The sequence below is a fragment of the Schistocerca cancellata genome, chromosome 6, assembly GCF_023864275.1.
Source record: "Schistocerca cancellata isolate TAMUIC-IGC-003103 chromosome 6, iqSchCanc2.1, whole genome shotgun sequence".
Lineage (NCBI taxonomy): Eukaryota > Metazoa > Arthropoda > Insecta > Orthoptera > Acrididae > Schistocerca > Schistocerca cancellata.
In genome coordinates, this window is record NC_064631.1 from 532,036,391 (window position 1) to 532,054,346 (window position 17,956).

The window sequence follows — 17,956 nt, forward strand, 5'->3', positions numbered from 1 at the left end:
CACCTACAATTCCAATACTGTTCCAAATGGTACAATAATTGCTCTGCAGTTATCGTCCCCTGACGGGCTATGTCATCCAGCTTAATAAATGGTACATGCTAGGTCCCCAGATGTAATTAAGAAAAGTAAGATTTTTGATTGGACGACATCTCTAAAGGTTTGTCTGACCAATACAGCTGTGGCTGTGTCACATTTAGTAAACTCACTCTTGTCATAGTAGCTAGTAAACGAAACATGGATGCTGTAATATCATGCATAGTCCCATTGATCAACAGTCCACCACCTCATAATTCAAAATGTCATGCCCCCATGAGTTTACTTTGCTCATACAAACTAACAACCACCACTACATCATTGTACAGTGAGTATGTCTAATGTAAACCTGCCTTCTGAAAATATGGTTCCAGTTTGAGCACATCCTTTTGTCAAGAATGTCCTCTCATTTACTCATGCAGAGCTGCATGGTGCATGTACTCCTGCTCATCACAATCTCATGACTCAAGCATTTGGTGAGTACATATGGTAAGCACCCCACTCTGGCATTGCTGGAGCTCATCCTCAGTCATCACCACATGTTGCTCACCATCTTCTCCTATGGTAGCACCCATTCCTCTCCTACTTGCACAAAATTCCCAACTTCTGCTAACTTCACTGCCTAAGTGTGCACTGTGTATCACCTGAAAACTACATGCTTTCCTACTACCAGTACCTTCACTGATACATAATCACATGCTCTCCATTGCTACATTCACTGTAGCACCATGGTAGTAGAAAGACAAGTTTTAGCTGCTCATGCTGTGATTCTGGTGGCAATTCCAATTGCATCTTCCTAAACCCTGTCAAAAACTGTTCACATGAAAGAAAAATGAGGCTTAACTGTCCATGTAGTACTTGATGGATAGCTTCCTGCAAACTCATTAACTCCACTCTTGCATCCCAGGTATTATCCCCCACTCACTGCAATAGCCTCATCTCCATTACTTTTGCATCTAGTACTTGCATTTGAGCTTTTATTGCTTCCAGATCTTGGTTCAGAGCACTAGCTGGCATAATCCACAGACTCCATAGTCAGTTGCTGGAGCCTGCATGTATTGTTTAACATGCCACTTTCCAAGTTCGCAATCTGCATGGAATGTCACACCAGAGCTACTTTATTTGCCTCCACCAACCCCTTCTTGACCTCTGCCATTTTGTTCAACTTACTTGCATCACCTTCGTCTGCTGTCCCGAAGATGGCCTTGAATATACTACCTGAAGCATCTATCCATCCCCTTTTCACTGTCCTGGATTTGTGCAGAACAACTCTGATCACGTCCTGCATCTGCTGCTTTAACTATACATTTGTCCCAGGAAAATTCCAGTGCTCCTTTGGTGCAGTGCCTGTTGACATTCTAGTACTTGCACACTCCACCAGACAGTGTTTGCCTCTATCCCCACCTGTACACTACTATCCTCTTCTCTTCCTCACCTCCTCTAGATTGCTACTTGCATCCCACATGATGGCCCGAGATCCTGGAGTTGGTGGCCATATGTGCATGAGGTGTGCTTGCTAGTGTGTGTGTGTGTGTGTGTGTGTGTGTGTGTGTGTGTGTGTGTGTGTGTGTGTGTGTGTATCTCTTTACTGATGATGTTTGTGGCTGAAAGCTGTATGTGAGTGTCTTTTCATCATGCCTGTCTGCGACTTGATGTGTCATCTTTATGGTAAGCAGAAGTCTAACATTTCCTACATTGTTGATATTCCTGCCTGGATTTTCCATTGTTTTGTATAGTACACATTCCTCTGGCAGGTAAACATTTACAACAGTTTCCCTCAGAAAGAATCGAGAATGTCTTCCCATTAAGTTCCACTATACATCATCTAAGGTCAATCATAGCATGATGTCGAGGCAAAAAGTCTAACCCCATGACCATGATGTAATCCTAATTTATGTGAGACACCGCTTGCACACATTGCTTAAACTAAGTTGCTTCAAAAGAGAAACTCGTCACTATTGGCTCCAATGGCTGTAATATGTTGGTACATGTGTTCATAGTGCTTCTCCATCACTTTAATAAACACAACAAATACACATAACAGAGAATTTATTCACAGGGTGCATATACGAACAATTAAAAAAAATACCCAGATTTTTCCCAGATTTCCTAGTTAAAAATACTTTTTTCCCTGGGTGAAAATACACTTTTTTCCATTTTTAAGTGACAGTAAACTTTCCCTCAGAGCTGTAAAACTTATCAATCCTTTGAATGGTTAAGGTTATGTACACCAGTGTAGAACTCACAGGCACTTTAGAAAATGAACACCCCCCTCCAAAAAAAACATGCATCTTGGAAAGATTCGATATGCAGCAACGTATACACTCCATATTTTCGTATCACGAAAGTATATATTCGACTTCCATCAAACAAAGCATGTTAGTTCCTGAAGCATTGAAATAAGATTGTGATGCACTTTTGTAAGCCATGCATAGCTCATCTCGCATGATCTCACCAGCTTCAGAGCATAGGACATGCAATGTATTCAGTCAATAGCAACATCACTGTTAAAAAGCACAAACACACAAATTGTAGAAGTTAATGGTTTAAATTAATATACATATTGTAGCTACAAGAAGAGCTAAGCTTTCACATATAATGTAAGTCTTTTTTGCAAGTGTTACTCTTTAAGATAATCATGCAAATGTGCCAGTAAAATTTTAAATAATGACATAAATGTCTGGTATTCTGGGATCGAGATTCTTGTAAGTGGCTGGCCTTCAAAGTGCTAAGCTTTAAATGAGAGTCAAATGCTCTGTGATTTAAGGAATTCAAAGGACATTCTCACATGTAACACAATCCATCTTTCGTAAAATGAAATTTACTTTGACAGTAACAATTTTCAATTTGTAATTTGAAATACTTTCCCATGACCTGCTAGAATTCATTTCACCAATTGCCAGAGAACACCAGAAGAAAGGTGTTACTGCATGTGTGCAACTAAGATGACACAGGAAGCCTGTATTTTCATACATATATAGTATTAAGAGATCTTTCATAGCATTAAGAGATCTTACGCAACAGGACATCAGATGGTACTCTGAGAACATAGGAATTTCGTAAATCATACTAAAACACATAATTCATTTTGAAGTGCACATTTGTATGTCCAGATTCAGAAAGCTATAAGTCCCAACCTGATATTATGCTTTACAGTGTGCTTTTTGGGGTGAAAATTTTATTAGAGTACCAATTCCGTATTATCTCATGTTTGGTTCTTTATTATGGCATAATGCCTACATGTCAAATGATGAAAATGTGCATTTGAAATTCACCAAATAGTTGAAACTATCCAATGGTGGGGAATGAAACACTTCGTTTCAAATAAATTAACTGCCTCTGTGGGAAAGATTAATAAAAGGCAAATTTCTTTAGCAAAATGAGAAAAATAACTTTGTTGTTCTGCAAGGTGATTAATGCTTGACTGGAAGAAATGTAAAAATAGAATAAAGTCAGATAACTGAAACTAATAACATATTTTAGCCTTCCATATTTTAATTCATTTGATTTTATTTTTAATTCAGTTGCTAGCTCCCAGCCACAGAATTCTATTTTGTTTTAATTTGACGTGAGAACTGTAAATGGAGAGGAAACAGCAAAATCACTAAACATAAAAACTGGTCACATGTAAACTACTCCTCCTCCCCCCCACACAACAATTCAGACTGCTCTGCACATTTGTGAATCTGACAGCTTGGGTGCGCCATAAAAAATTTTCTGGGTAAGATCTGGCTGCTTGTTGCTACTGCTGATACAGTTAACAGCCACACTCCAAGTAGCCAGAAGCAGGAGAAGGTACTGCTCAGACACACCTCAACTGCATATGTGCATGAACCCATTGGCAACTGTTGAAATGAACCTAATGTGAACAGTTGTGACGTCACACTCATAAGAAGCAGTTTGTTGTTATGAAGAATTGCATAGTCTTCATCATAAAGCCTTTGACACACAGTATTGTTCAGTAGCGGTGGGATACAGTACAATTCTTTGTTGGAGTAGCAGTTCTTACCAGTCAAATTTACAAAAATTTAACTGAAAACTAAAACAATGAAAAATTCCTGAAATTCTAAAAAATTCCCGTATTTTTCCCAGTTTTCTCCCTGATGGAAAAGTTCCTGGTTTTGTTCCAGATATTCCAGTTGTCCCACGGTGTACACATCCTGATTCATCAATAACATATTCTCCTTCACTATCTACAACAGTCTGCCAACTGGGGAAACTTTTCAATTCCACGGCTGAAGTAATCATGTGATTTTGAGGCCAAGAACTAATAAAGATGTGTTTGGAGTGCCTTTTCAACCAGAAAGGAAGTTCCTTGAAGGCTGCTCAATAGAGAGCAAAAAAGGTGAACAAGGTGGCTGCAGAATTGTGTTCCAGCCCAACTCCTTTATAGTTTTTTCTGTCAGTCTAGCAGAATGCAGTCAGGCGTTATTGTGGAGTGGCATGACTTCATGCAGTCTTCCTGATTGTTGTTCTTGGATTGCACCAGTAATATGTCTCAGTTGTTGTCAAATAAATGTCAACAGTGGTGGTTACACCTTGGGGAAGCAATTCATAGTACACCACACTGTTGCAGCTCCACTAGATGCATGACATTATCTTTTGTGGATGCATGCAGATATTTGTACAGAGAGTTGCTGCTTCGTTTGGGCTCAACCATTCCTTTAATTTCCTTATGTTAGCATAAAGACACCATTTCTCATCATCATTAATGATACAAGAAAGGAATGGTCAGTGTTGTTCAAGAGCCCATTGATGAAGAGCAAACAGAGACGCACATATGGGTACCTGCTGATTTTTGTGATTTTGGCTTAGCGCATGTGGTATGCATACACCCAATTTTTGAATCTTCCCTATTGCAGGAAAATGTTGCATGATCACAGATCACAGTTCAACACATCTACCTGTTCTTGATTACAGTGACATGGATCATAGAGGATTAATGCTTTTAAACAATCTTCATCAAACCCCATAGGTCTTCCTGAATATGGAGCAAACATTCAGACAGGCTGAAAGGTGTAATCACTGCTCTCTTTGCCATGTCGGTACATGCCACTGGGATCTAGTTGTAAGCTTTTTAATAATCCAACACAGAAAATTTTTGTGCCCGCCATAGCATAGGTGAAATAAAACAATTGTATGGCATTGATGACCAAGGGTCCCCACCAGGGGAAGTATGGCCACCAAGTTGCAAGTCTTTTCAGCTGATGCCATATTGGGTGACTTGCATGTTGATGAAGAAACAATGATGAGGACAACATAACATCCAGTCCTGAAGTGGAGAAAATTTCCACCTGATTGGTAATCGAACCCTGCTCTGGTGAATGGCAGTCAGGCTCACAGATCACTCAATTAAGGAAGCGGACAGAGCATACGTAAATTCTTGGATATTAGGTATTGAGTACTTATCTGGGACTCTTTGTGTGTTCAATCTATGGTAATCAGGGCAGGTGTATTGAGTACTTATCTGGGACTCTTTGTGTGTTCAATCTATGGTAATCAGGGCAGGTGTGCTGTCGGCCATCCTTTTTGCACATCAGATGTAATCAGGATGCCCATGGACTGTCTGGCCTTTGTATAACACAAGCATGGAAAAAAATTGTAGTCTATTCCATGGAAACATGATAAAACTGTTGGATCTGGAATAATGTGTATATAACCCATGGTATTGTGCTTAATGCTGCTTGGCTGCACCGACCCTTACGTCTTGGACTGTTTACTCACATTATTGATTACCCGTATTATGTTTTCCACATAAAAGCTCCCTGAATTCCCTATAGTCTCTCACTTTGTGTTCTGCTTATAATGCATGTATTTGTGAAGTCTACTGTCAGTACAAAATATGATAGGAAATCAGCACCTAATATCAGTTGCATAATGTCTGCCACCATGAAACTCCAAATATTGAGTAGAAAATCCAATTTCTACCATCAGTTCCTTGCACCTGTACATGCTGGTGCTAGAGTTGTTCACAGCTAGGAACTGTAAGGGCTCATGCATCATCATCTTAACTGTACCCATGATGAAAAGGGTGCTGACCTCTGAGGTGAAGTCTCAGCTTAAAAACCCTAAGCCTGAAATCTTGTTGACCACATGCAGCCAATATGATGCTGCAATTTGTTGGAATAGCAGTAAGGATGCCACCATAGGCCTTACCTTCACCATGTGTCCATCTGCACGCAGCTGTGATATGACTCTTCTTATGTCAGTGGCACCATTTGTGAGTGCTGCAATCTGTGGTGTCTAATTTGGACTGTCCTTGTCATTTGGGCACCTACACAGTGTTGTGCACTTTGTAGCTCACAGGCCAAACTGTCTGTGGAACCAGTAGAAGTTATTGGCACTAGCTAGACCTTGACTGATGTCTAATGGCTGTACGTTGAATGTATGCCATGATCACATCCTCTCATCAAAGTCCCATAATCGCATGGCAGTCTTTCCAGCCATGGTCTATATCTCTCAGAGTTCATCAGCAGTATTCAGTGACTGTTGATAAGATGTGGCTGCACAGTTTGTCATTGGATCCTCCAAGAATTCCAGTGCATGTTTGTCACCTTCTGTTATCATGCTTGTAGTTGTCGCTGCAACGGATGCCACAGTAGTCGACTCCATTGTGGCACATGCTCTATCAGATACTTGCAGTAGTTACTCTGACAGTTGTCCCTCATTGTTGTTGTTTTAGTCTTCAGTCCAGAGACTGGTTTGATACAGCTCTCCATGTTACTCTATCCTGTGCAATCCTCTTCATCTCTGAATAACTACTGCAACCTACATCCTTTGAATCCCCTTAGTGTATTCATCTCTTGGTCTCCTTCTATGATTTTTACCCTCCACACTTTTCTGCAATACTAACTTAGCAATTTCTTGATGCCTCAGAATGTGTCCTACCAATTGATCCCTTCTGTTAGTTAAGTTGTCCCATAAATTTCTCTTCTCCCCAATTCTATTTAGTACCTCCTCATTAGTTACATGATCTACCCATCTAATCTTCAACATCCTTCTGTGGCACCACATTTCAAAAGCTTCTATTCTCTTCTTATCTAAACTATTTATTGTCCATGTTTCACTTCTGTACATGGCTACAATCCATACAAATACTTTCAGAAAAGACTTTTCTGATACTTAAATCTATACTCAGTGTTAACAAATTTCTCTTTTTCAGAAACACTTTTCTTGCCATTGCCAGTCTACATTTTAATTCCTATTCTAAATTTTTCTTTTGTCTCCTCAACTGCTTGCTCAATACACACATTGAATAACATCAAGGGTAGGCTACAACCCTGTCTCAATTTGTCCCCAACCATTGCTTCCCTTTCATGCCCCTTGATTCTTATAATTGCCATCTGGTTTCTGTACAAATTGTAACTAGCCTTTTACTCCTTGTATTTTACCCCTGCTACCTTCAGAATTTCAAAGAAAGTATTCCAGTAAACATTGTCAAAAGCTTTCTCTAAGTCTACAAATGCTATAAGCATAGGTTTGCCTTTTCTTAACCTATCTTCTAGGATAAGTTGTAGGGTCAGTATTGCCTCAAATATTCCACCATTTCTATGGAACCCAAACTGATCCTCCCCAAGGTCAGCTTCTACCAGTTTTTCCATTCATCTGTAAAGAAATCATGTTAGTATTTTACAACTGTGACTTATTAAACAGATAGTTAGATAATTTTCACACCTGTCAACACCTGCTTTTTTGGATTGGAGTTATTATATTCTTCTTGAAGTCTGGTGGTATTTTGCCTGTCTCAACATTTTCCTCATCAGATGGAAGAATTTTGTCATGGTTGGCTTTCCCAAGGCTATGAGTAGTTCTAATGGAATATTGTCTACTCCCAGGGCCTTGTTTCAACTTAGATCTTTCAGTGCTCTGTCATATTCTTCATGCAGTATCATATCTCCAATTTCATCTTCATCTATGATCTCTTCCAATTCCATAATATTGCTCTCAATTACATTGCCCTTGTATAGACCCTGTAAATACTCCTTCCACCTTTCTACTTTCCCTTCTTTGCTTCGGACTGGTTTTCAATCTGAGCTCCTGTTATTCATACAGGTGGTTCACTTTTCTCCAAAACTCTCTTTAATTTTCCTGTAGGCAGTATCTATCCCACCCCTAGTGATATATGCTTCTACATCCTTACATTTGTCCTGGTTCAAATTACTAATTGCCAGCATAAATTGTTCATAGTCTTCTGTGATCCATTGTTGTGTGAAAATGTTTTACAGGGTCACAAACTATATGTCCAGTTGTGTGGGTGTGAACAGTGGTACTCGCAATTGTAGATTCAGTTCAGGTATGCACTCATGGCACAACTGCAATTGCTGCAGCTTGTAATCACGTTGTGTCCATCTTGTTGTCATCCCTCAGTGTCAAATGTTCAGAAGCTTCAATATCTTGTTGCAGCTACCAGATTGCATCACAAATGGTTTACAAAAAGCTGTTTGCGCCTTCCATTTTCAACAAATGTAATGTGAAAATTGTAATTTTGAATTAAACCATGCTTGGTTTTGGGGTTACAAATTATGTAGGTCAGACATGAAACACACATATATTTCAAAACATTTATTTTTCTCAATCACAGTCAGAATCAACAGTTCTACATCAGCAAAGAATGAAAGTCTGACTCCAAAATCCACTATGTTTGCAATGAATAAACAGTGTCCTTCATTGGTCAGTCTCTCATTCCCACAATCTGAAAAGTGATGGCTTTCAGAGATCTGACAAAAGATGTGAGACAACTGGCTAGTGATGAGTACAAATATTCTTTTCAGTTTAAGAAAAAAAGCTGAAGATAGAAAATTGATCAGCCAAAACAGAGTCAAAAGCTTAACATGAAAGACAGCATACAGCCTAATGTTATAACATTCACCAAATCCAAAATCATACTGCTATTATTAAATACTCTGAAAGTAACAAACTAAGTGGAAGATGTGGATGACTTCATGGAATGAAGACAGCTTCTGATTTATGAGCTCTGAAAGTAACAAACTAAGTGGACGAGGTGGTTGACTTCCTGGAATGAAGACAGCTTCTGATTTATGAGCTGAATGAAACAAAAGCTAGGAATATATATCTCAGATTAGACTATTGATTGTATTTGTCTGGACATGAGTTATATTCAGAGAGTTGAATGAAACTTAACTAAATAAAAATTGAGACAATTACAAATCGTTTGGTTGGTACATTAATTCACATATTGTGTTCCATGTTTCCAATCACAAACAGCCATCTTCCCGGATGTTGAAAAAATGAAACAATAGTAAAATTGTTCTTGTACTGGGGCAAACGTAAAATGTGAATCAAAAATACACCATACAAATAGAATGCTGAAAATAGGAAAAGGCCAATTTTGTGAATAACATGGTAGAGCATAAAGACTGTGAAAATCTAATTGTAATGGGTGCTTTTAGTGCACAGGTTTACTCACAGAAAAAAAGGTATCAACTTATCAAATAGGAAGCAAAAATAAAGAAAGAGAAAATTCACTAGATCTATGTGCAAGAAATAAGCCAATAATGAACAAAGTCTATATTGTGCAAGCCTCTTCATCTTCAAATAACTACTGCAACCAACATACATGTGAACATGCTTACTGTACTCATCTTTTGGTCTCCTTCTATGGTATTTATCACCATCACCCCTCCACACATCCACTCTCTCATTCTCTCTCCTCTCTCTCTCTCTCTCTCTCTCTCTCTCTCCCTCTCTCTCCCCTTCCCTCTCTCTCTCTCCAATGACTGCATGATGTCTCAGAATCTGTCCTATCAACTGATCCCTTCTTTTAGTAAAGATACGACGTGAAGTATTTTTCTGCTCAGTTCTGTTCAGTACCTCCTCATTAGTTACACAATCTACCAATCCAATCTTCAGCAGTCTTATGTAGTATCAAATTTCAAAAGCATCTATTCTCTTCTTGTCCATGATTCTCTTCCTTACAAACTACACTCCAGACAAATGTCTTCAGAAAAAGACTTCCTAACATTCAATCTTTATTCTTTACTAACAAATTTCTCTTCATCACAAACACTTCTCTTGCTGTTGCCAGTCTATGTTCTATATCCTTTTCACTTTAGCTTTCACCAGTTATTTTACTGCCCAGGTAGTAAAACTCATCTACTACTTTTAGTGTCTCATTTCCTGATATAATTCCCTCAGCATCAGGTGATTTAATTTGACTACATCCCATTACTCTTATTTTGCTTTTGTTGATGGTCATGTTAATCCTCTTTTCAAGATACCGTTTATTCTGTTCAGCTGCTCTTCCAGGGCATTTGCTGTCTGTGAAAGTATTACAATGTCATTGGCAAACCTCAAAGGTTTTATTTCTTCTCTTTGACCTTTAATTCCTTTTCCAAATTTTTCTTTGATTTCCTTCACTGCATAATCCGTGTACAGATTGAATAACATTGGTGATAGGCTACAACCCTGTCTCACTCCCTTTTCAACCGCTGCTTCTCTTTAATGCTCCTCCACTCTTATAATTGACAACTAGTTGCATAAGTTGTAAATAACGTTTTGCTCTCTGTATTTTACCCCTTCTACATCCAGAATATCAAAGGGTGTATTCCAGATGACATTGTCAAAACCATTCTCTAAGTCTGCAAATGCTATAAATGTAGGTTTGCCTTTTCTCAATCTATCTTCCAAGAGAAGTCATAGGATTAGTATTGCCTCATGTGTTCTTACATTTTTCTGGGCTGAAAACTAATCTTCCCTGAGTTCAACTTCTACCAGTTTTTCCTTTCTTCTGTATCAGCATTTTGCAACAATGACTTATTAAACTAATAGTTTGGTAATATTCACACCTGAAATTGTATTTATTACATCCTGCATTAATTTTGAGAATATTCTGTCTGTCTCATACATCTTGCACAAGAGGCACAATAGTTTTGTCATGACTGGCTCTCCCAAAGATATTAGTAGTTCTGTAGGAATTCTCTAGGGACCTTGTTTCAGCTTAGGTCTTTCAGTGCTCTGTCCAGTGCTCTGTCCAACCTCATCTTCATTTGCATCCTCTTCACTTTCTATAATATTGCCTTCATTTCCCTTATACAGCCCCTCAATATATACTTCTGCCACCTTTGAACTTTTGCTCCTATGTTTAGTACCGGTTTTCCATCTGAGCTCTTGACATGCATAAAGTTGCTTTTCTTTTCTCCAAAGGCCTCTTTAATTTTCCTTCCGACCTGGCCTCACCATCCTTCCCCAGGTCCCTCCCCAAGAACAACAACCTTTCAGCGGAAGAAAGGACTGCCCTACACAACCTAAAAATGGAGTCTGACCTGATCATCCTCCCAGCAAACAAAGGTTCCACCACTGTTGTGATGAACTGGAGTGACTATCTGGCAGAGGGCCTCTGACAGTTGTCCTGCACCCCCACCGACAAGTTCTGCCAAGGTGAGCCCATCCCAGAAGTCCATCATAACCTCCAGTCCCTTTCCAGAACCTCTCCCCTGAATCCATTTTCCTGCTCACACCAACAGCCCACACACCCACCTTCTGCATGCTCCCCAAAAATCCACAAACCTAACAATACCGAGTGCCCCATTGCGGATGGTTACAGTGTCCCCACCAAAAGAATCTCAGCTCTTGTTAACCTACATCTGCAACCAATTGTTCCAAACCTAGCCTCCCACATTAGATACCAACCATTTCCTGCACTGGCTCTCCACCATCCCTTCACCCTTACCTCATGGGTCCCTACTTGTCACTGCAGATGCAACCTCCTTGTGCACCAACATCCCTCATGCCCATGGCCTTGCCACAGTAGAACACTACCTCTCCCAATGCCCTTCGGATTTCAGACCCACCACTTCATTCCTCGTACACCTTGCCAACTACATCCTAACCCATAACTACTTCACCTTTGACGAGAAGATATACAAACAGATTCGTGGCACAGCCAGAGGCATCTGAATGGTATCCTCCAATGCCAATGTCTTCATGGGCCAGCTAGAGGTAACATTCCTAGCTTCCCAAAACCCCTAAACCCTGTTGTGGTTCAGGTTTATTGATGACATCTTTATAATCTGGACCCAAGGCCAGGACACCTTATCCTCATTCTTCCAGAATCTCAACACCTTCTCTCTCATCCACTTCACCTGGTCCTTGTACACTCATTGTGCCATCTTCCTAGGCATTGACCCTTCCTCTCTGTTGGCTCTGTCCACATCTCAGTCCAAATCAAACCCACCAATCACCAATAGTACCTGCACCTCCCATACAGCCTGGTCACCCATGGCAGATGCATCTGCAGTGATGAGAATTCTCTCGATTGGTATGCTGAAGGTCTCACATAGGCCTTTGCTGACTGGCAATACCCCCCAACCGAATACACAAACAGATCCCCCATGTCATATCTCCACATGCACCTGATCCTCACATTAATCCCAAGAACAAATCACAAAGAAGTGCCCCCCTTGTCACCCAATACCACTCGGAACTGGAACAACTGAATCATGTTCTTTATCAGGGATTTGAGTATCTGTCATCATGCTCTGAAATGAGGGACATCCTACCGAAGATACTTCAATCCCCTCCCAAAGTGGTGTTCTGCCACCCACCCTACCTCCACAACATCCTAGTCCATCCCTATGCCATTCCCACCTCCAGTCCCCTACCACAGTAATCATTCCTTTGTGGAAGACCCAGATGCGAGAATTGCCCTATCCATCCACCCAACATCTCCTACATGAGTCCCATCACAGGCTTATCCTACCCCATCAACACTGGCTCTATTGCAACCACTGCACAGCGTTTTACATTGGTTGGTTGGTTGGTTGGTTGGTTTGGGGGAGGAGACCAGACAGCGTGGTCATCGGTCTCATCGGATTAGGGAAGGAAGTCGGCCGTGCCCTGTCAAAGGAACCATCCCGGCATTTGCCTGGAATGATTTAGGGAAATCACGGAAAACCTAAATCAGGATGGCCGGACGCAGGATTGAACCGTCGTCCTCCTTTTACATTGGTATGACAACCAACCAGCTGTTGACCAGAATGAATGTCCACCACCAAACTGTTGCCAGAAACAAAGTGGATCACTCAGTGCAACAACAAGCAGCAGAGCATAACATGCGAGATTTCAATGGCTGCTTCACAACTCATGCCATCTGGATCTTTCCCATCACCACCAGCTTTTCTGAGCTGCACAGATGGGAGCTGTCCTTACAGCATATTACTCACTCCCGTAACCACCCTGGCCGAAACTTAACCTGCTGCCCCTCCCCATTAGTGTGTGTGTGTGTGTGTGTGTGTGTGTGTGTGTGTGTGTGTGTGTGTCCTATAGTTTGAGAAAGGAATTTTATTCTGAAATTTAACAAAGCTTGGTACCTTTGGTTTGTGTATCTATCAACAACACAGCACTTCTACCTTTTGGTGAGTCATCTCCTTTATTCCTAAAAAAACCTTTCCCCTAGTTATACAGAGTGTATTATACTGGTGTAAATGCATATAGTTGAAAATACATGATACTAGAAACAAGAAAATTCTAGTAAACATAGGATCTAAAACACATACCTTAAGAGCTATGAACACTTCATCTTCAGTACTGTGAATTAATTCTCTTCTGCTACAAGCTCTTTGCTTTCCAAATTTTGGGAGGAGGTAGTATGAACCAAAATAAGAAGAAAAATGTCCAGTAAACATGGGATCTAAAATGTCCACCTTTTTTCCCCCTACTTGATCCTCTGCTGCCTTCACTATTTTCTCTCTCAAAGCTATCCATTCATGTTTTTCTATATTCCTTTTCCTTGTTTCAGTTAATCATTCACTAATGGTCCCTCTGAAACTTTAAAAACCCTCTGGTTGGTTCAACTTATCCAATTCCCTTCTCCTTGATTTCCTACCTTTACTGCAGTTTCTTCTGTTTTAATGTACAGTTTGCAATCAATAAGTTGTGGTCAGAGCCTACATCTGCCCATAGAAATGTCTTACAGTTTCAAATCTGGTTCCAAAAGCTCTGTCTTACCATCATATCATCAATATGAAACCTTCCAATGTCTCCAGGTCTCCTCCATGTATGTAATTTTCTTTCATAATTCTTCAACCAAGCATAAGCAATGATTAAATTATGCTCTGTGCTAAATCAGGCAGCTCCATCTTTCATTCCTTTCCCCCAGTCCATATCCTGTGATTATTTATCCTTCTCTTCCTTTACCTGTTATTGAATTCCAGTCCCCACCACAATTAAATTTTCCCCTCTCTTAACTATCTGAATAACTTCTTGTATCTCACCATCCATTCTTTCAATCTCTTCGTCTTTGGAGCTAGTTGGTATATAAACTTGTGCTACTATGGTGGGTGCTGGCTTCATGTTTATCTTGGCAATGATAATGCATTCACTATGCTGTTCACACTAGCTTACCGGTACCCACATTCCTGTTTTCCTGTTCGTTATCAGAACTACTCCTGTATGACCCCATTTGATCTTGTATTTGTAACCCAGTATTTGCCTGATCAGAAGTCCTGTTCTTCCTGTCAACAAACTTCACTAATTCCCTCTTTATTTAACTTCAACCTCTCCATATCCCTTTTAAAAGTTTCTAACCTACCTACCCTAGTTAAGAAATCTAACACTCCATGCTCCACCATAGCAAGGTCCTTGGTTCGTGGGGGAGATTATAAGATGGATTATAAGACATGGAAAACAGACAGAGGCATAAACTGCTAGTTCTTGAATTTGTTGAAAACAAGGCTTCCTTAGCATGTAGCAAAGTAATTCTTAAAATAAAGACATGGTTACTGACTGAATCAAGAATACAGGGAAAATTCAGGGAAGAGGATTTCAGCATGTTGCTAAGAAAATAGCTGAAATCAGCTGATGAAGAATGGAACACACTGAAAGTGGTATTGATAGGTTCAGCAGGTAAAGTGTGTGGATGTGAAATATATGAAAATCTACAGAAATAGTTTGGTGAAATTAGGGTATGAAAAATGTAGTTGTAAATAGGAACTGTACCATACAGCCTTGCATGAAAAAAGAATACAAGGTAATCTAATAAAAAACAGAAAACAAAAAGTCTGATTACATGGTTAAAAAAAGGAAAGGGTAGTAGGTTGCAGCTGTAAAGAAGCATTATAAAGGAGGGTTCACTTCAAGAATGACAATAAAACAAATTTTAAGTAAAATTTAGTGCTATAGTTTTATTTTATACAGACCAATATATTAAAAAGAAGGTGTGCTGTATTACTAATTCCATTCCAAAGGGTGCTTAATAGTCATTACATGATAACAATACATAATTTTTTCAAATGAGATCCACAGAACTCTAAAGAAAAATATATTATTGCATCTACCTTTCATTTATATGGCTCTAGTCTGTCATATATAAAGGGTGCCTTTTCAATGTATATGGAAAATCAAATACCTATTGACAATTCTGTAAGGAATCAAGAAATTATGTACTGTTTTTCACGCATAACAATAATAAGTTGACTCTTGGTTTTTTTCCACAGATCACACATGACGATTCAAAGAAATAAAAAAAAGTAACTAATACATATGTAAAATGATCACATTATGTAGTTTGAGCTACTTAATCTAAACAATGCATGTTGGTTTCAAAGTATGGGATAAGCTTCAGGAGTGACCCAAGAAAAAGAAACTTATTGCAGGCTTAGGTGCTAATACCACGAGGAGAGTGTCTTTAAGCAAATGTGGTATTCTTTTCCTTGAACATATATATTGCATACTGTCAGCATGGAGCAGGAAATCACCAGCTCAGATACTTCTTCTGAGAGCCACAAGTGGCTGCTTATTCAAGGGTGGTGTCCAAAGTTCATTCATAAAAATAAAGACACTTTGATGTTAATTGTTGATGAAAACATTGGTCAAATGATAAAATGGAAGAGGAATTTTTGTCTGAATATTATCTGTACTTTCTGCAGGCGATGTGTCTGTATGAATTGATAATTCGCCCTGTTTAAAAAATTTATCCTTCATTCACAAATCCTATGAGACAGTGTGCAAGGAAATTTCTGTTACTAAGTCTATCAGAGTTGAGTATGTCATAGAAAAATTGGCTTTTCATCTACATGAGAACATGGCAGTCACATTTCAATGTTGCCTTGACTTCCTAGCATCTGAATTTTTTTCTTTTGTTATTTCAAGGTTGAAGGATGCAACAGAACTTAGCAAGAGTTTCTGTGTAGAGCGCATTTACCTTGAACACAAGATGCAGGGGAAAAAACCTGATTATAGAGTAAGTATCACACTGTATGATTAGCAATGAAAACTTTCTGAATATTAATTACTATGTAAACTTAATAACATTCACAGCAGCAGCTTAATTATCCCTAGATACTTTTTAATGGTGATATTGCATATATGGTTTAACAATAAAGTAGCAGTTCCTATGTTAGAAGTGTACCTATAGGGCATTTGATCAGACACACAGCTAATATATATTCAGGTATTACTTTTTGTGTAAAATGCTCTTTTTATTTGCACAATCAAGTAAACACCAATTATCATCAAAAGAACAGGTATGAGTCTGCAAAAAATGCTCAAAATTTATGAAATATTGATTAGGTTTGTGATACAGCTTATTTCTCGTTACCTCAATTTTTTCTGGCATATAATCACTCACAACATAACCAGATATGCCTGTGTCATTATTACATTAATGTAGAATCATAAAAGCTGGGAGAATGGCTAAATACACAAAAATTTGTGTTCAATCCAAAGACCTAAAGATTAGCAAATATTTTATTTATTTATTTATTTTTTATGTATATTTCTAAATCTGTAAGTGCTTGTAGAAACATGAATGTGAATGAGGCATTAATTTACATTCAGTTTTTTTATCTTTCAAACAAAGATAAGAATGGAAATAACTACTATTTACAAAATATAATTAAGTAAATAATTTTGGATTACTAGAGACCACGCACCAAATAGTACAAGTGATTAGTCCACAACAGGCACAGAGAAAAGACAAAGAAGAAAACTTGGTGCTTTTGGATAAATCCTTTAACAAACTAGAGGGGATACACACACACACACACCTTGGTTGGTTGATTCGTGGGAGGGAACCAAACAGTGACATCATCAGTCCCATCAGATTAGGGAAGAAAGTCTGCCGTGCCCTTTCAAAAGAACCATTCCAGAATTTGTCAGAAGCAGTTTAGGGAAATCACAGAATACCTAAATCAGGATCGCCGGATGCAGGTTTCAAGCACTGTCCTCCTGAATGCTAGTCCAATGTGCTAACCTTTGCACCAACTTGCTCAGTCTCACACACATCCTCGTACACCTGTGCATTGGGCAGCTAAACACACAATGCAGGGATTTCAGTTCAGCAGGTGGACTGGTGAGAGGGGCTGTCATTGTTTGTATGTGCAGAGGGAGAAAGAGATGAGAAGCAGGAGGAGGGGTTGAGGAGGAATAGCTGGCAGCTTACAAGGAGGCAGCCAGTGTGTGGGATAAGAATTCAAGAGGGGTAGGCAGCAGATGTATGGGATAGGTGTGCAACACATGGTCACCAGAGCCTGCTGAAGCTGTGGACTGCAAAGGGTCAAAGGGCATAGGAGTAGGATATTGTAGCATAGAGGGTGTGGATGCAATGGATTAGCAAATACTAAGTTCAGGAGGATTATAGAAGCAAAGGATGTATTGGAAGGGTGACACCCATGTATATAGTTCAAAAAAGGTGGTTCTGGAGGACCCAGATGGCAAGGGTTGTGAACCAGCCACTGAACTCAAACATGTTGTGCTCAGTAGTATGTTCTGCCACTGGGTGGTCAACTCTGCTCTTGGCCACAGTTTGCCAGTGGCTATTCATTCTGATGGACAAGAGGTTAGTGCACATGTCTATATAAAATGCTGTGCAGGTATTGCAGGAGAGCTGGAATATGACAGCTGCTTTCATAGGTGACTTTGCTTCTGGTGGGGTGGGATAAGACTGGAGTTGGATGTACTAGGTGGG

The 17,956-nt window shown here is 39.4% G+C and overlaps 1 protein-coding gene across 1 annotated transcript in view; it reads left to right on the forward strand.

Moving 5' to 3' along the window:
* The window catches only part of LOC126088572 (aromatic-L-amino-acid decarboxylase-like), a 188,174-nt gene that overhangs the window by 136,461 nt on the left and 33,757 nt on the right, over nt 1–17,956 (forward strand). The window contains exon 10 of the mRNA XM_049906760.1: nt 16,141–16,231. Coding sequence (XP_049762717.1) covers nt 16,141–16,231 — 91 coding nt within the window. The remainder of the gene's footprint in view (nt 1–16,140; nt 16,232–17,956) is intronic.